The 19,090-nt window shown below is 45.1% G+C and overlaps 1 protein-coding gene across 5 annotated transcripts; it reads left to right on the top strand.

Annotated features, from left to right (window-relative positions):
* The first annotated feature begins 11,639 nt into the window (after window positions 1-11,639).
* Window positions 11,640-17,102, top strand: CALCB (calcitonin related polypeptide beta). 5 transcript variants are annotated; one of them, XM_035328743.1, is made up of 5 exons: window positions 11,640-11,718; window positions 12,691-12,786; window positions 13,094-13,225; window positions 16,111-16,281; window positions 16,625-17,102. In XM_035328743.1, exons 2-4 carry the CDS (start codon window positions 12,701-12,703, stop codon window positions 16,268-16,270), a joined length of 378 nt encoding a protein of 125 aa, XP_035184634.1. In that variant the 5' UTR covers window positions 11,640-11,718; window positions 12,691-12,700; the 3' UTR covers window positions 16,271-16,281; window positions 16,625-17,102. The 5 variants fall into 5 exon arrangements, with proteins under 5 accessions (XP_035184634.1, XP_035184632.1, XP_035184633.1 ...); XM_035328741.1 differs by having other exon boundaries at window positions 16,108-16,281; XM_035328742.1 differs by having other exon boundaries at window positions 16,108-16,295.
* Window positions 17,103-19,090: the final 1,988 nt, after the last annotated feature.

Below are 19,090 nucleotides of genomic sequence, written 5' to 3'. Positions count from 1 at the left end.
CGTCCCGTCCCGCCGCCCCATTGGGCTGATTGGCCCGCAGCGGCACCGCCCCTCGCGTCAGCCGGGGCCGGGCGCGGAGCGGAGCGGGGAGGACCCGGGGGAGCGGCTCGGAGGAGCCGGGGGTAGGCGGCGGTCCCGGCGCGGTGTGTGCCCGGGTGAGGTACAAGTGCCCTTACTGCTCGGGAGTGCCTCCGTGCGCACACCCTGACGGTCTAAGAAAGCAAACCCGCCATGAAACCTGACAGCCTGCCGAGAGAGTTCATAGAAAACTCCGCTTCGTTTCCACGCACGCTGATTTTCCTATTCCATCACTGCGACTTTGCATTGGCAGTAAATCTTAGGCACAGCAGGATTACTGCCCTGTTACAATATCTATACCGTGTGTTTCCAGCTCGATCTTTCTTCTTCCTTTTTTTTTCTTTTTTTCTTTTTTTTTTTTCTTAAAATCCAATTTACTTTCTTTTTGTAGATTTGTAAGAATTCTAAAATCTAAAGTGATAAAGAATTTATACCCATGTACTTAGTTACATTCAAAACATTACAGATCCAACGTGCTTCGTACTTGATAACCTAACTATTCCATGCTTAATTCTCAGTACTCTTCTGTGATGGGACATTCTGCTTCCAGCGTGGCACTCGTGACCTGAGAGTCCATGGCACGAGAGCTGAGGAGGGCCCCATATGTTGCTCAGAAGGCAGGTGGTGAAGAAATCAAACAGAGAGGAGGTAAGAGCTGTGGCTGGAATGGGGGACAAGGAGGGGAGCTGGGAAGTGACCGAGTGCAGCATTTTGGCTGCAAGGTATCTGCGAGCCTTTGGGGCAATCAGGCTACCTAGGTGCTTGCTGAATAGGGCACAACACTATAAAGTCTAATTATAGCCAAGATTCAAAGAGGGTCCTTGCTCATAATTGCCTGGGATGGGCAGATTGAGAAGGAAAGATAAATGTCACTTAGGTACTACAGAATAAGCCAGTAACTTTTATTGAAGGTAAGTGCAGCAATGCTGATCCAGTTTTCTCAGCCAGAGTTGCTGATGCCTGTGCATTATCATGTGCTGAAGGCTGGTGGGGGGGTTCAACCAAAGTCTGTGCTGGTTTCCATGGGTCAGTGCAGTGAAAGACTCTGATTTTGGGGTAAATCTTCATGCACTGAGAAGTCAGTTCCACAGGCCTCAGCACCTTTTTCAGCCCTAGCTGTAAACTGCCTGTAAAATGTGTATTAATGATAGCCTTCCATACCAAAATCTCATCCAGTTTCTCAGGATACAAAGAAGCGGCTTGAGCGCTGTTGGAAATTTATTTTTTCATTCCACTTATTTTTTCATCCTTTCTTTCAATACGATACTGCCTGGTGTCTTGAATTATTTTGGCCATACCTGCAAAAATGTCAGCTTTCCAGGTCAGAGGCCTAGGACTTCTCACTGGAGGGCAAGAAATGCAGACTCAGCTTGGCTCCAGACAGAAGCAGAATGAGGAGAAACAGGCAAGGATTAAAATTCACTCTGCTTGAGCAGCTGTTCTGAAGCATGTGAACTCAAATGGATAGATTCAAATTACTTACTTGCATACATTTTTATTTATTTATTTTTTTTTAAAAAAAAAGAGGTCTCCAAACACTTTTGCTCAGCAAATTCAGGTGAACAGAGCTACACAGACTGGTTGATTGGAAAAAAAAAAGAACACTTCAAAATGGTGGGAGAAAGGCTTATTCACAGCCTACAAACAATTACACTGGGCTAACTTGCAAAATGAAGATGATGTTGATTTTCATGTGAGAAAAAATGTTAATATGCCAAACACACCGTGCAATTATATAGTGTATAATTATATGGTGTCATCACAATCTCAGTTACAAGGAGGATCATGATTTCTACAGCATCTGTGTCAGAAAAGACAGGTGATTGATAGATTTGGCAGCAAGCATTCTGAAGAGGAAACAAAACCAATTAAATCATAGGAAAGACCCAAGAAGAGAAAAAAAAAAAAAAAAAAAAAAAAAACATACTGAAGAAAAGTCCCAGTGCTTGCCTATAAATCAAGAAATAGACTTTAATTGGACCTTCCACCTGGGGAAGGGTGATGAACAAGTGGAAAGCTTGTGGGTGAGAATTAAGAGGCGGGCTGGTATGGGTGACACTGTTGTGGGGGTGTACTACAGGTCACCAGATCAGGTGGAGGAGGTTGACAAGGCTTCTACGAGCAGCTGGAAGTAGCCTCACGATCCCGGGTGCTGGTTCTCATGGGGGCTTCAATTATCCAGATATCTGTTGGGAAGTAACTCAGCCAGGCACATGCAGTCCAAACGGTTCCTACAATGCGTTGAAGATAATTTTCTGATGCAGGTGGTGGAGGAACTGACAAGGCAGGGGGTGCTTCTGGACCTTGCTCTTACCAACAGGGATGGGCTTGGTAGGGATATGAAGGCTGGGGGATGTGAAGGTTGGGATGCAGCGACCATGAGATGGTGGAGTTCAAGATGGAACTTGGTGGAAGAAGTAAGGCAAAAAGTAGGATTGCTACCCTGGATTTTTGGAGAGCCAATTTTGACCAACTTGGGCTAGATTGCTAGAAGACAAGGGTGCTTGTGAGGGCTGGGCAACATTTAAACAGCACTTCTTCCAAGCTCAGGATCGGTGCACCCCGAAGAGTAGGAAATCAGGGAAGGGGGGCAGGAGACCTGTGTGGATGAGCAAGGAGCTCCTTGATACTGAATGCCTTCTTTGCTTCGATCTTTGCTTTGAAGACTCTCCCTCGGGACTCCTGGACCCTAGAGGGAGGAGAAAGAGTCTAGGAAGTGGAGGTCTCCCCCCTGGTTGATGAGGGAGTGGTTTGTGAGCGCCTGAGTGGGCTCAACGCACACAAATCCATGGGTCCTGATGGGATGCATCCACGTGTGCTGAGGCAGTAAGAGGAGGTGATCGCTGACCTATCATCTTTGAAAAGTCCTGGAGAACAAGAGAGGTGCCTGAAGAGTGGAGGATAGCCAATGTCAATCCGGTCTTCAAGAAGGAGGATCCGGGAAACTACAGGCCAGTCAGTCTCACCTCTGTCCCTGGAAAGGTGTTGGAACAGCTTGATTTGGATGCCATCTCCAAGCAATTGGAAGAGAAGAAGTTTATGAGGAGTAGTCAGCATGGATTCACCAAGGGGAAGTTGTGCTCGACCAACCTTGTAGCCTTCTGTGATGGTATCACCAGCTGGGTAGATGGGGGGAGAGCAGCGGATGTATTCTACCTTGACTTCAGCAAGGCTTTTGATAATGTCTCCCACGACATCCTGCTAGCAAAGCTGAGAAAGTGTGGGATAGAGGAGTGGACAGTAAGGTGGGTTGAGAACTGGCTGACTGGCCAAGCTCAGAAAGTGGTGATCGGCGGTGCAGAGTCTGGCTGGAGGCCTGTGACTAGTGGTGTTCCCCAGGGGTCGGTTCTGGGTCCGGTCTTGTTCAACATCTTCATCAACGACCTTGATGAGGGAATAGTGTCCACCCTCAGCAAGTACGACAATGACACAAAGCTTGGAGGAGTGGCTGACAGGCCAGAAGTCTGTGCTGCCATCCAGCGAGACCTGGACTGGCTGGAGAGATGGGCAGGAAGAAAGCAAATGAGGTTTAACAAGAGCAAGTGTAGAGGCCTGCACCTGGGACCGAACAACCACATGTATCAGTACAGGCTGGGGGACGACCTGCTGGAGAGGAGCTCTGAGGAGAAGGACCTGGGGGTCCTGGTGGATGACAGGTTGGCCATGAACCAGCAGTGTGCCCTGGTGGCCAAGAAGGCCAATGGGATCCTGGCGTGCATTAAAAGGAGCGTGGCCAGCAGGTTAAGGGAGGTGATCCTCCCCCTCTACTCTGCCCTGGTCAGGCCTCACCTGGAGTACTGTGTCCAGTTCTGGGCTCCCCGGTATAAAAAAGACAGGGATCTACTGGGAAGAGTCCAGCAGAGGGCAACAAAGATGATACGGGGCCTGGAGCATCTCCCCTGTGAGGAAAGGCTGAGAAACCTGGGTCTGTTCAGCCTGGAGAAGAGAAGACGAAGAATGGATCTTACCAATGTTTACAAGTGTCTTAAGTGTGGGAGACAGAGGGATTTGGCCAACCTCTTTTCAGTGGTTTGTGGGGACAGAACAATGGGGCAATGGCCACAGAATGGAGCACAGGAAGTTCCGTACCAACATGCGAAAGAAGTTCTTCATGGTGAGGGTGACAGAGCACTGGAACAGGCTGCCCAGGGAGGTTGTGGAGTCTCTTTCTCTGGAGATATTTAAGGCCCTTATGGATGCCTCCCTGGGCAACCTGCTCTAGGGAACCTGCTTTGGCAGGGGGTTGAACCCAATGATCTCTTGAGGTCCCTTCCAAGCCCTACAATTCTGTGATTCTGTAATTCTGTGTGATTTAATGTGGAGGAAAAAAAAAACAAACAAACAAAAAACCAGACAAGATTTGAGAGTTATCTTCAAGCAGGGGAGCAATCAAAACTGACCTAACTGTAGCATTTAGCCCTGGTGATGGAGTAAATATGGTGGTGCTATCCGCTGTATGAGAGGATTTGAAACCGAAGAACATGGTTGTAGAGCTGTAAAATCAGATTTGCTCAAGCCAAATGTAAGAGGTGGTCAATCAGCCAAGAATAAATACCTGAGAACCTTTAAAGGATGTGTGATTAAATGGAGGAAAAAGGAACGGCATGGATAAGTATGACTGAAAGTTGTCAGAAGTAAGTGATAAACCACTGTGGACAGATGAAATCACTTAAGAACAGAGGTTTAGGGATGCAAGACTCCAATGGGCTGTCCAAGGGCAGATTCCTTGCCAGTTCCTGACTGATCCTTTTTTCATTCTTTCGAGAGCATGTGCTGAATTGCTGCTTTGGGAAGGTTTTACTCATCTTAATCACAGATGATCAAATGAGCAAACTCATAGGATGAGTAAAGGTTGATTTCAATTATAAAAAATGATGGCTGAGTAAAGAAACCCATTAAAGCATGTATCTTTATTAAATTCTAAAACATTCTGGTCATCAAGATTTACAATTACTTCGCATCATAAATTCTGTAAGGAGACAGTAGAGTAACAGCAAATGATTACATTTTTGTCTTCTCAAGAAAAGCAGAAAGCAATTATTTGACAGGGAATGACTATGCATTTACATGGCTTTGACTTTTGAAGGAATTTGAAGAAACATACCCATAGATGTGACTGTTCTTTCAGTAACAATATGGCGATCTTGATGAAAACTGTTACACCCTTGAGAGAAAAATTAAGTCATTCCCAAGTTCCATCAAGTATTTCACAAACTTGTAGTCAGCTGCAGTTTAAAGCAGACTTCTGCTTTCTTAGTCTTTAACGCTGACATTGTTACAGAACTTCTAGAAAAACAGGGTAAACCTTTATGAGGCCAAATTGCATTCTCTTCCTATAATGTGTCTTTTGTCCAGTTAAGTTATACCACTTCTTATTAAGTATTATACAGGAAAACAAGTTCTTTATGGCCAGGAATGTAAAGATTTTGCTCTTTTCCTTTTTTTGGGGGGGGATGGGGGGGACAGGAAAATGAAAGAAATCTGTATCAGCGTGTGTGAAACGTGCATGCTTCTCACTGAAAAAAATAATTTCATAAGCCCACTGACAAGTTTAGAGTCATGTGCAGATGTTATCTCTTACAATTACGTAGCTCTTTGTAGCATGTCTATATGCTATAGATATATATACCCATACATCCTAGTGAATGCTGAATTACGGTATCTTCTTAGCTAAACCTATAATAATGCTGGCACTTTATGATTTGCTAAAACAGAACAACCCATCTAAAGTTTTCTCTTGTGAATTTGATGTTCGGTGGCTGAAAACCAACATCTCCTTAATCACAGTTCTACCGTGCCTAAGCATTTTATGCTGTCAGTCAGATGCAGAGAACTATGATAGTGGTGTAAGGATTGTAACTTTAAAAATAGTTTTGGCATATTTTAATTGCTGGCTCTTATTTTTTAATCTTTCAGAATATACTTAGGTCAATTTAATGCAAACATTTAGAAGCGTGTCTTTTTAATTGATGTTCTCATATGATTACTGGTTCCCAGAAACTCTGATGTAAGTGGATTAGCAACTATTATGATAGTAATAGCTTTTTCCTCTATGTACTATTTACCAGCACTGTAAGGAGAGATTTATTTTGGTACCTAGTACCTAAAGGTACAAGTAAATCTTTGCCCAAGTGGCTTTTGTTAAGGGTCAGACAATTAAACAGCCAGCTCAGGAACAATTGCATTTGGTCCTCCTGAGACAGATGCCATTACTGGTATCAACAAGGATGTATAGCTGTAGCAGCTGATATTGCTGGGGCAACTGAATGGTCCCAGAATGGACTTATAAAAACATTAAGTTATCCTGTGGCTTAATCAGACCTCACTACTATCAGAACAAATAATGAAATAACGAGATGAGATCTTCCAGGCTCCTTATGTCTTGTAAAGAACAAACATAGGATTAACTTGAGGATCTACAGTAGTTTCTCACCAGATTTTTGCTGATGTACTCTGATGACATATCAGATAGTAGTGTAGCACTTGTGTAAGCAATTCAAACAAAGTTTTATGACAATGCTATTGCTTAATGAAGTTAGTTTTCAGTTCTGAGGTTGCTTTCCAGATAAGGAGTTGGTTCAACTCTTATCTCAGCAGCAGAACGTATAAAGTGGGAATAGGTGCCAGTTCTGAAATAGTTTCAGAGTGAGACTCTCCACTGCAGTTTGTCCCCCTTGTGTTGCTCTGGTCATGCTGCAGGTCTGCTCTGGCTGCATTTGGAGAGCTGAGAATTCCCCTTGAGGGATTTCCATTGTCAGAGCTTTGGAACCGCAACCAGGGACAGAACAGGCTCTGGCTGGAGTGCAGCTGAGTTGTGCCAATTCTCGAGGATGGAGCTGTTGCCAGGTGGCATGAGCTAGGGCTGCAGCCTCTGCAAGCCTGCACAGAGGCTGAGCTATGGTTATGCGGGACCGAAGATAGCGAAGCCATAGCCAGCTTCCTCGCTGTCTCCCACTTCTCTTTGTCCAAGGGAACTGCAGTGCAGGACAGTGTGACTTGCTTTGTTTTAAAATATTATTCTGCACCGAATTTTGAATATATACAGGGAAACTGCTTCAAAGCCAAAGCTCATTAGGAAGGTTTCAGTGAGATTAAAACAATCCAGCATTGATCTTCTGTTTAAAATGTCTTTCATATTTCAGTCTGGGAGCTTTTCGAAGGCATTTTGGAAGAACTGAATTTGCTTCCAGACTGATTCATAGATTTCTCAGTAATTAGCTGAATAGCAGTTCCATTTTTGAGAAAGTACTTCCTGAAGCACCCTGAATTTTGATGTCCATTAAGAAGGAAACCATTTAGTGTTGGGATCTATGTCAGTGTTCTGTTTCTCACTAAAGCACTGCATTTTTTCTAAAAAGAGCCTCTCATTGTTTTGGCCAAATTTAAACCAAACTACAAGATCTGTAGGATGGTCAAATATATTTGTGGGAGCAGAATTAGGCAAAGGATCAGATGATTTAGGGAAGTAACATCTCCAAGAACAAGTGCTAACTAAAGTTTGGATGATAGGTGAGGTGTTGCGTTTCAGAGTTTACACAAGTCTCTAGCTATTAAAATTATATAATCTCAGAAAATGGAGATGGACGAGTTGAAGCGAGCAGTTTAATTGATCATGTTCCATCCCCAGAGCGTATCAACTATGTATGTCACTCCTGACAGACGTTAGACTACCATGCCATACAGCCCCGCAGCGAGATGTGCCGTAACGGCAGTACAACCTGTTGTTACATGTCATTAACTCAATGTGTCAGTCTTTCTAACATGTGGCATCTCCCCTGTTCACTTTCAAGTGCATATATTTTTGCTGTTTTGAACATAGTACCGGCGTGTAGGCTCATGGCAAGTGTTTATGGTTTTGGTATCACGCTTCTCCAGTCTTCATGTCTTTTCTGTTTGTTTGTTTTTTCTTCCTCCCATGTCATGTTATGGGCTTTCTAATAACTGTTATTGTTTTATTATTATTATTATTTTCTGGACTTCTCCAACTTGCCTGAGTCTTTCTGAGGTATCTCGTGCTATTCTGAACAGAGTACATTGGCTGAGACCTTATCAGCAACAAGCAGAGTGTAAAGATTACCTCTTAGGTCTTAAATATGATACTCTTGTTAATGTACAGCTTTCTTTTACAACAGCATGATGTGGTTAACTCTGGCTCAGCTTAGGTATTTTTTTTCTGCAGAACAGATTGCAATCAAACATTAGAAAGACGCTTTCGTGGGAGAGCTCAAGAGCACACCCTTTCCCCTGCATGGTTTGTAGTCTGCTTAAGTGGAAATGCTTTCTGGCCATTCATGGAGACAGGATACTGAATTAGACTGGGCACCCACATGAAACACAGACAAGCAGAGACACAGATAGAGAAAGACTGTGTGATTTTTACAGCTGGTTTTATCATGAAATGTCCTGATCTGCAAAAGGTTTATCTGAGTGCTACGATAACCAAGCTTAGAGAGAGATGTGAATGATGTTCACCTGCCTCAGGAATAACTTACTGTGTCTGGGTTGTGGCATCATCCTCGGCTAACCCTTCCTTTTTGAAGAGTCCTCTCTTGTCAGGTGTGAACCATACCTGGGGATGGAAAGTCTGTCTGTGCAGCTCACAGTCTTGTCTATCTCGAATAATTACTTTTTATTATTGAACAGAATTTGCAGTGTAATATATAAACGTGATATTTGTGTTTAATGGCATGTCACCTGGTAACATTTAAGAACCTCACTGCGGTGTCTGTGGCTTGTTGATAAAATGGCAACATGTATAGTAGAAAAAAGTGGTTGCACTTTAAAATGTATAGGTAAATAGCATAAAATAGTAGTATATTGTAAGAAGTTCTATCAAGTGAGAAAGTCACTTTAAAATAGGGCAGATTTTTCTTATTCCCTGCAAACTTAAATAAATGAGGAGATGAGATTCCTTTTACTCAGATCTGTAGGATGTATTGGATAATTTGATTTCTTTTAAAAATATTTTGTAGCTCTTTAGTTTATTTCTTTGGAAACTGATTATTTTACCTGCTATATTATCAGGCAATGAAAAAAAGCAGAACAAGTTCCTTGTTTCCCCAGTCATTTGCTTTCCTAGTGCAGCGCTCCTGGGCACCCCTTTGTGCTAGTTTTTCCACGAAAACTTAACCTCTGGTTTTGGATTCATCTAGCAACAGGAGAGCTTTATCCTGTGAGAACTCTGTATCTTTCCGACAGCTCCCTAAAATAAAACTCCAAACCGATCTTTGGAGTTCTTTTTATTTCGTAAATTTTCTTCTCCATCTTACGTATGAGAGAAGAGAGGTTTGCAAGAAGAAAATACATCTGATGAGACCAGCTGATGTATAATTGAGGGAAAAAAAATAGAACAAGCCGGGAGTCCCTCCATTAGCTCTGGCAAGGAGCAGCCGAAGCGCTTGCCAACATCCAAGTACTATTTCATCTTTACGTGCACAAAAGTATATCTATTGGCATTAATACCTGTTGCTGTAAATTTATGTTTCTTCCTGTGAAAGCCTGAAGTAGAAATGCTGGCAGCTGAAATCCTGTAGTCAGTGCATCGTACAGGCTCCAGCCCGCGGCCGAGTTGCATTGGCAAGGGAAGTGCTTGAAGTGACTGAATCAACGGTAAGATGAAATGCAACTTGTTTTCCCCCTGAAGAACTCAAATACATTATTCCAGCAGGGTCGCCTGGATTTTTTGTAAGGTTAAAAGAGGAATATTCTGTGCAAAGTTAATAAATCCCCAAAGCAAGTATCTGAACGATTAACTGTTAACAGAGGAAGGGGGAAGCAAGAGTGGAGTTTGAGAAATGTCTGACTGCAAGTTCCTTTAAGTTCCTACACTTTACATCTGCTGGTGGAGCTGTACAAGTCACGCTGAAACAGCAAGGCTGAGCACTCCTTCAGGTGCTACCCGCTGTTTGCAAACGCAGCCTCAGAAAGACGAGCTAAAAATCAGACCAGGAGTTGCGGAAGATGGGGAGATTAAAAAATCAAACACTTCGACTCCTTCTCCCGGCAGACAAAAGATAACCGGGATGCTCGTGCGTGCCACAGAAGTGCCATTTACAACGAAATTTCCAGCTGGGCGGGCGGGGGGCAGGAGGAAGTCTCACCGGGGGAGCGTGCGAGCGAGCGCGGGGAAGCCGCAGGGGCGAAATCCCGGGACCGGGCTGGGCACGGGGCTCTGCGGGCCGACCCCAGCCCCCGGGCTGGGCAGTGGAGCAAGGAGCAGCCCCGGGACGGCCGCAGCCCCGCGGCTCCGTGCCCCCGGGCCGGCGGCGCGCTGAGCTCGGCGCCCCCAACCCTCCCACCCGGCCCGCGGGCAGTGGAGGAGCGGCGAAAGAGCGCCGGTAATCGGGGGGAAGCCGAACGGTTTTGCCGCCGCCGCCGTGCAGAAGGAGCGGGGGCAGAGCCCGACAGGGCCGCGGGGCCCCGCTGCGGCGCAAGGAGGGGGCTGGGGGCGCCGAGAGGCCGCTGCGACCGCGGGCGGCGAGGGAAAGGAGAAGCCCCCAGCAGGTGCCCGGCGCAGCGGCTCTGCGCTCCTCCTTAAACTTCGAAGCCAAAAAACCTCACAGCGCGACGGCACCTGCCCCGCGGCTCTCCCGACTGCATCCGCCTCCGGGCGGACCCCCCCGGCCCGCTGCCAGGCGCTGCACGAGCCCCCGGCTCCTGTAACAACCCCCGGGGGCTCGCACCCGGCTGCCAAAGCCGCGGCCCGGCCCCGCACGGTGCCCGGGGTCCCGGGCGGCGAGGGGCCGCTGTGCGAGCCGCGAGAGGCAGGGCAACCGGCCCCCCTGCCCCGCCGCCCCCCCTCGGCAAACATCCTGCCGGCAGGTGCAGCCCCGCCGCGCCCTGACAAAGGGCCCTCCGCGGGTGATGCATGGGGCGGCGGGCAGCTGCCCGGTAATCCGCTACCGCCGGCGGGCCTCGGTCCCCGCCCCGCGTGTCTTCCGTGCACCTGCCCGGGAGAGGCGCCTTACTGCGGTGGCCGTGGTGACGGTGATGGTGGTGGTGATGGTGAGGATGATGATGATGGTGGTGAGGATAACGGTGGTGATGATGATGGTGGTGGTGAGGATGACGGTGGTAGTGAGGATGACGGTGGTAGTGAGGATGATGATGGTGATGAGGATAACGGTGGTGGTGACGATTTCCTCGAGGGGCGGCTGCGCAGGACCCCTCGCTCCGCGGAGCAGTGCCGGGCTGCGGCCCCAAAGCGCCCCCTCCCCGCCGGCGACTCTAGGGCGGCCGGGGGGCGCCCCTCCCGTCCTTGCCCCTGCGCCCCTGCCCCGGCTTCGCGCCCCGGCCGGTCCCGGGCCCCCTCCCGCCCGAGCGCAGCCGTCGGGGCGCCGGGGCAGCGGCGGGGTTCGGCCCGCGGGGGGCTCCGTGAATTACCCCCCCTCCCCCCCTTCCTCCGGCCCCGCCGCCGGCGGATTTTTGTGAATGGGACGGTCACGGAGCGGGGGCATGACGTCAGCGCCAGGCCGGGCGGCAGGGGAGGCGATTGGTTGGCGGGGCCCCGCGGGCGCCCACGCAGGCAGCCGCGGCGGCAGGGATAAAGGGCAGCCGGCGGGCAGCGCGCGGCACCGCGGCTCGGCGGCGCCACCGGCCTCTGCTCCGCACCGCCCCGCTCCGCTCCCCTCTGCACCGCCGGTAAGCACCGCGCCCTGCCTGCCTGCTGCGCTCCCGCAGCGCTCCCGCAGCGCCGCCTCCGGAGGCTTCCCCGCGTCCCGAGGCTTCTCCGCGTCCCGTCTCCGCGCCGGGGTGCGGAGCTTTGCTCGGGGCCGTAACGCGCCGCTGTTGGCAGAGGTGCGGGTCCGTGTGCGCGGAAGCGTGCGAGCGTACGCAGGGGCGAGAACTTGGCCCTCGGTCTCTCGCTCGTTCGCCCTGTCGCGGGGCAGCACCTGTGCGGAAAGCCGGGTCGAGAACCGGGAGCTAACCAAAGCGAAGCTCCTGGGGTAGTCCTGCGGTAGTCGTAGGGGTGCTCATCTGAGCCGAAGAAACCGGTGCTTTGAGGAGCAGAGGTGTATCTCAAGGCAAAACGATGAAAATTTCTTCTGCGGGCTTTGTTCTTGTGACTTTTTTTTTTTTTTTTTTAAATAAAACTTATTTTCTGATTTCAGAATAGGAATGCTTATTGAAATTAGCTTAACCTCAGCTGGGATATTAGCGTGTTCACTGCCAAAAAGTAAGCAGTTTTGGATAAAGCGCTAACAGCGGTACTATTAAAATGCTAAATGCTAAGCATTTCTCTCTGTCTCTTCCCTCAACTCTTTCCCCATGACTGCCTGTTCATGATGGACACACTGAATATGACATTGTATGCAGTAGTTAGTCAGAGGAATGCGTGTTCAGCCAGTTTAAGAGAGAGTCTGCATTAAGTTGAATGCTGCTGTACAAAACTTCAACTCCAAAAAGCTGCATTTTTATCCCCTGTGGTAGTGCTAAGTTATTTTAAATCTTTGAGAAAACCAAAGCAAAATGGGAATGATCAACAGAAGTGAAAAGGTAATATTGAAAAGAAAAGCTGTTAGCATTTGTGCTACTTGCAGCTAGGAAATGGTGACCTTATAGGATTGAGAGGTTTGGAAAACAGCCATTGCTTGATGTGCCTCTTTGTTGTAGAGAGGAAATCATGGTTATGCTGAAGATTTCATCTTTCCTTGCTGTTTATGCCTTGGTCGTGTGCCAGATGGATAGCTTCCAAGCAGCTCCAGTCAGGTAAGAAGCTGGTCCTGTTGCCGAGTGCTTGATCTGAATGCTATGGAAATACTTGATCTCTTTTAGAGACCTAGGAGGAGAAAGGGCTACCAAAAGCTAGCGTCTTCTAATGCTATTTATGATACTGTCTTTTCTTAACTACGTATATAAGCCACCTAATGCTGTGCGCGAGGACGATTTACGTATTCACAGTAGTGAAAGACACTGTCAATGACACACAGCAACGCGCGACAAACTCCGCTCCCGGTGTGTGGCTCTCTGTAGCAGACTGGGCTGTATTCATCCTGTTTTGCTTGCCTCTGCGTAGACCTGGCTTGGAGTCTATAACAGACAGAGTGACGCTCAGCGATTATGAAGCTCGGAGACTATTAAATGCGCTGGTGAAGGAGTTCATACAGATGACAGCAGAAGAACTGGAGCAATCCTCTGAGGGAAACAGGTAAGGACTGTGGTCCTGGGGCGGAAGAAGGGCACTTGAGCAGTGTTAAGTGTTTGATACCCAGCAAGAACCATCTGAGCAGACCCTCTGCAAGCCAAGTAATTTTATTTATTTATTTATTTATTGGGGGGGGGGGGGGGGCAGTATAGGTTATGGCTAACTGTGGTCACCTAATTGGTAGGGGATAATGCAGACACATCCTAACAATGGTATCAGGAGAATGGCTTCCGCCTAGTTAATCTGCTTCTATCTGTCTCTTACGACTGAAAGTGGAGGGCGATTTGAGCTTGAATGAGGGGGTTATATTAAAATATGGCAGCAAAAGGTATGTTTTCCTAGTGGGAATGTTAGAGGCCATTCAATCACTCTTGGATTCTCTGTCGTGAAAGTGCATGCTGTTGTAAGGCATGGAAAGTCCCTGGCAGAGGGGAGGTGTTCCTCCTAATGCACGCAGCGCCACTCTCTCCCCTAGAGCAAAGGCATGCAAGAACATTTGCATTATCCTAACAGGATTTGTATTGCAAGCATGGTGATGTATGAGAGGCTAAACAGCATGCTGAATACATGGAAACTAAAATCTTTTTGTCCCCTAAGTGTGAGCGTCTGAAAGGCTAATTGACTTGCTTTATCAACAAAATGAATTCATTGGAAAAAAATAGTGTTATCCTTCTAACTGCATTTGTATGAACCTTCCTTGCATGGAATGTGATGTGGAGAGATTATTTTTATATTATCTTTTTTTTTTTTCTTTTGAGTTTCCTAAATGTATATATTTGTCTAGGGAAGAAATGCATGACCATGCATGTTTGAGATTATTCTTCTTTTGGGCATGTTTTTTTTCCCCCTGCAGCCTGGATAGACCTATTTCCAAACGCTGTGCCAGTCTGAGTACTTGTGTGCTGGGCAAACTGTCTCAAGAATTGCACAAATTGCAAACTTACCCTCGTACTGACGTCGGGGCTGGAACTCCTGGCAAGAAAAGAAATGTGCTGAGTGACCTGGAACATGAACGCTATGCAAACTATGGGGAACCCCTAGGAAACAACTAGACATGCTTATTTCTGCCCTTCTCCCTTTTTTTTAACCTGATGCATGTGGATCTAACTCTGATTGCTAACTTTGCTATGTTCTTTTGATTCTGTTTTCGACAGAGAATGTTTGAGATGGACCTTAATGTTAGGAAGACAGAACATAACACACATAACGAGCTAGGGGAAAAATAAATAAAAATGAACAGCACTGCATTGAGATTTCAAATGATTTTCTTAGACATTGATTTAAAAAAAATCTAGACAGGGTTCTTCATTTCTGGCTACTAAATGTACGAGTAGACTCTTCTTTCATGCCTGCCCATGCACTTGTTCAATAAACCTATTTTTCTATAAGGATTAGATCTGTTTGGTTTACTTGTTTTAGAATGTGAGACTTCTAGATAAAGGCTAGAAATATTTTTACAAGTTGTATTCACATTCAAGAGGCAATGCAAGTAATTCTAGAATAATTTAGGAAGGTGATGAAATGCAATGAGATAGGAGTATAACTTCAATTTCTAAAATATTGTACATATGTAACCAAATTATGCATACAGTCCTATTGGTAAAGATCCTGAGAAACGAAGGAATCAGGAAAGGCTCATACAGAGCTGTTCAAACTAGAATTGTAATCCTGTTTTAAACTGAGTACTGAACACGTCCAGGTAAGAATTTAATGTTCTCTTCCTTTTTCCTTTTAATTTTATAATAGGTCTTCACACTAGTATACCTGAAACCCAAGTGTATTAAAAATATTTATATTACTTTAAGACAATATAGTGTGTGCGGAATGTAAATTAAGAGACAAAGCTTTTTTTTTTTTTTTTGCTTAACGTTTAGATATTGTAGCCTCTTTTAAATAATTACTATTTCTTTAGTTATTTCTCACAGAGATATTACATATCCTTCCAGTTTTCTTGTGCAGCACCACAGCTATCCTGTAATCAGAAGCCTGTTCCGAAACGTGACACTGAAGTCATGAACAATATTAGTTGTTAGTGAACAGTCCTGTAATGTGTAAATGAGCAAAATCCCTCCTTCTCCAAGAAAAAGTCCTTCCTTTAGTAGGAAACTGTTCCAAGCAAGGGCCATATGAACGTGTATGCCATGAAGTCCTTTGTTGCAAAATTGTTATCAGAAGAAACCCTGATGTCAGTGTACCGTTTGCATAGCAATGTGCTGTAATAGACTGGAGCCTGATGGCAGGGAAGGTGTTTCCATATTCCAATTAGATATGTGGAAGCAGTATGTCTATGTGTGGTTCAGCCCTGAAAGAAAGGGTAGGAGCAAACTGATGGCTGCTGTGCAGGTACAGCCCTAGCAGCATCACTGGGGGAAAAAAACAAACAAACAACTCCCGTTGGCCAGTGATGCTAGAATTTCCTATCTTTTCTGGGTGTTATGGTACTGACCTGAGAAGTTAGTGATCAGCTTCTGCTACCATCCTTCAGCAGCACTGCAAAAAAAAAAAGCACAGATTTAAATTTGTGGAGGAAAGGGAGATTGGTTAAACGCCACAGATCTGCACCTTATCAGCAGCTTTTTGCTAGCTGTGGTGACTTTCCAGAGGTAGGAAACAGGTCAGGCATCCCTAAAAGTCTGGCGTGGTCCAGTTGCCTGAGAAGGTGGCTCAGCCACCTGTTGTGAACTGAGCCTGATGCTTAGAAAAACAGAAAGATGCATCTTTTAGAGTTTTTAGCGAAGCTTACTGAAGTTGTAAATGCCTGCTGCTCAGCAAGGCTGCTTGCTTTTATAGAAAAATCTTTCCTAGGCATACGATCCGTTACTGACATTCTGTTGCATGCAGCGTAGATATGTTGGGAACTAACTTTTGCTTTTCCTTTCAAAAAGCAGTGTAACAGCACAGAAGAGGGCATGCAACACAGCAACCTGTGTGACCCATCGCCTGGCAGACTTCCTGAGCAGGTCAGGAGGAGTGGGCAAGAACAACTTCGTCCCAACTAACGTGGGGTCTAAGGCTTTCGGCAGGCGAAGAAGAAGCATTCAAATATAAAGAGCTGAATGGTAATGTGAATATGGTAACTACATTGCACTAAATGGTCTTTGATGTAGGCAACCTTCAGATAACTTGAGTTATCAGAACTGTAGTGTTTTGGGGTGAGTAGCAGGTCTACAGTGAAAACCTCTGGGGAAAATAGGACAAGTAATAGTATAAAAAGTCATTACAAATATAAGTGTACCTTGTTTAAACTGTGAAGAAGAGCTTTCATAAATGCTCTGCTTAGTTAATGTGTTGTGAAGCTAGTTATCTAAATGCTGCGGTTGGGTAAAAATGACTTATTCCCCCCATTTTACCAGTAACGTTTCATTGTTGACATATCAGTAATTCTGCGTTTGTTTCTTTCAGATTGACATGAACCTGAAAATCCAACTTTAATTTCTAGTGAAAGGAGCTCTTCTCCTTAATTCAAGACAGCCAAAAAGAAGATTAATTTTGCATCCTAATATTGAAAATGTTTTATTTAATACAAACAGAAACACTCCTGTTATGTATAGTACAAGAGAATCTAGTTATTCAAGTTAAATTATTGTATATTCTTTTTATATGCAACTCTATTTCAAATAAAATGTGACAGCATCTATTATTTATTTATCTTCTAGCATATATGTGATTCTTGCTATTTATCCTGGCACTACTGCCGAAACTCGGGGATTACACTAAACTGCTGCCTGGCAAGGCATGTGTGTATGATACGGTGTGCTGTGCCTTGATGTAAAACACTGAAGTAACCTGATTGTACAGTATGTTTAAAAAGCAAACAATCAACAATTAAATATTGTATCATTTGTGAATTTGCGCAAAATTAAAAAAAAAGTATTTTAGATACACTTGGATTGAGAAACTGATTTTTCATTTAAACATGCTTACAGAAACATTTGGCACTAGCCCAGCGTTATTGGAAATCAGCTGGCCCAGGGGTTTGCTAAAGCCTTATTAGCTATAAATGCTAGGTTTGGAGTCAAATGTTCAGAACAGAAAGAATAGTTGCTGTTTTATATGTATTCATAGCACAGTAGCTCAGGAAGCCACCACTTAATGAAACTTGTACTGAAGAAAAATAGAAAGAGGCCACAGTTCCATTTAATAAAACAGTAGAGACAGAACCCACCATGTGTGGGTTAAGGCAATTTTTTTTTTTTTTTTTTTTAATACAGGATGTAGTTTGGCTGAAATGGTCTAAAATGCTTTGTAGATTTTTGTCTAAGGTTGAAGAAGTGAATTAGAAAGAAGGAGGAAAAGGTGCTCTGTAAATATGCATTTCTTTTAAGCAATCCTGAGACAGTCTATTTAGAGATCAGAGACTAATAATTAGAGTAAGTGGGAAGAGGGTAGCTGGAAGCAATCCATGGATTTTTATGTGCTGCTGCCAACTTCCTCCTCAAAGCTGCTGCTTTTTCAGTTTAGTAGCTGAGTCAGATATTTGTTTAGATTTGTTTTTTGCTCCACAGTCTGACTCTAAAATCGGCTTCAATGATTCGGATGAAGATCACCTCGCAGTGTAAGGTAGAGGTTAAGGCACTCATGATATCTCTGTCTGTCTTTGCTGCAGGTATAATAGCAAAAAGAAGCGTGGTCAACCAGGTGTAGATATAGCCAGTAAGGCTGTCCAGTGGTGGCACTTCTGTAGCGTGCTCTTTAATGGCTATGGTTTTGCTCCTTGAGGGACATTTCAGCCCCGGTAAGTCAGTGTACAAAGCAGACCTTGTAGATGACATAAGCTAGTTTAAAGGGAAAAGTTCCAGTGCTTAGATGGGCGAGGAAGGAAGGCAGACTCTGTGGTCTCACTTTGGCTTGGAAATCTGTTGCACTGAGATAGTCTCTGTCTATATTTATTTATTTTTCCCATTTTCCCCTGAAATATCTGAGATTTGCCTCATCTGAGGGTACTACCCCTGCAAGGTGGACCACTGGCCTGTGTGACCCTGCTTGGGTCATGTGTGAAAGACCCAACTCTCAATTTTACAGCCCCCAAAACATTTTTTAGTTAGATTTTTCCCAATTTTCCCAATTTTCTGTTGCACAAAGCATGGATCACATGATGAGATGACCTGGCCACCTCAATGTAACCTTTTCCTGTCATTGCAGAGCCACTGGACAGAGGTGGCAGGTGGTCTCGTGTTCCCTGCTACAGCACACAACAGCTTAATCTGCTTCAAAATAAAATGCCTAAGAACAGTTATTGGGATGAATACATGTAATTGACAATTCATGTTAAAGAAGAAGCCAGGTAATGTTCAGTGTCTCCTTCTGGTCTTAAAATCTAGACAATCGAGCAGTTTATTGTTTCTGTTTACAGCCATCCTCTGCTGAGATGTGTCTGAGTCTCCCTTATGTCGACAGCCAAAGTTTCCATCCCTTCTAGAAACTCTCAGTCCTTGCTTTCAGTTTGACTTTTTTTATTTTTATTTTTATTTTTTTTAATCTAACAGGGACAACAGATGCTAGTAATGTCAGTGCTGGTTCTTACATTGTCCTGGCTGGAGAAAGACTGGATCAAACTTTTGATGCACTTTTTTTCTTTAGGAAGAAATAATTTTATATCTCAGGATATATTCCTGTTGTATTTTCTGTTTTCTCATTGAAGATCTCTGTCCACACACCAATGCAATATTTTCAACAAATAAATATGTCTGTAAAGGACAGAGAAGGCATCTTACTATGAAAGTACAGGGCAAATGGGATAGGTGGTGAAGATCCTTATAGCCTTTTCTGGGATGTGAAAAGTTAGAAACCCTTCACTCAGCTGCCCATACCCTTAAGGAAAACAGATTATTACTGAAGCAAGACAAAGCTAGAGGTGTAAAAAACATT

The sequence above is a fragment of the Oxyura jamaicensis genome, chromosome 5, assembly GCF_011077185.1.
Source record: "Oxyura jamaicensis isolate SHBP4307 breed ruddy duck chromosome 5, BPBGC_Ojam_1.0, whole genome shotgun sequence".
Lineage (NCBI taxonomy): Eukaryota > Metazoa > Chordata > Aves > Anseriformes > Anatidae > Oxyura > Oxyura jamaicensis.
This window is presented reverse-complemented; position numbering and strand designations above follow the sequence as displayed.

Bases quoted from the DNA above. Each gene is read 5' to 3' on its own strand.
- CALCB (XM_035328739.1), top strand. From the start codon at position 12,701: ATGGTTATGCTGAAGATTTCATCTTTCCTTGCTGTTTATGCCTTGGTC. The intron at 12,787-13,093 runs GTAAGAAGCTGG...GCCTCTGCGTAG, and splicing joins TTCCAAGCAGCTCCAGTCAG to ACCTGGCTTGGAGTCTATAA. The intron at 13,226-14,075 runs GTAAGGACTGTG...TTCCCCCTGCAG, and splicing joins CAATCCTCTGAGGGAAACAG to CCTGGATAGACCTATTTCCA.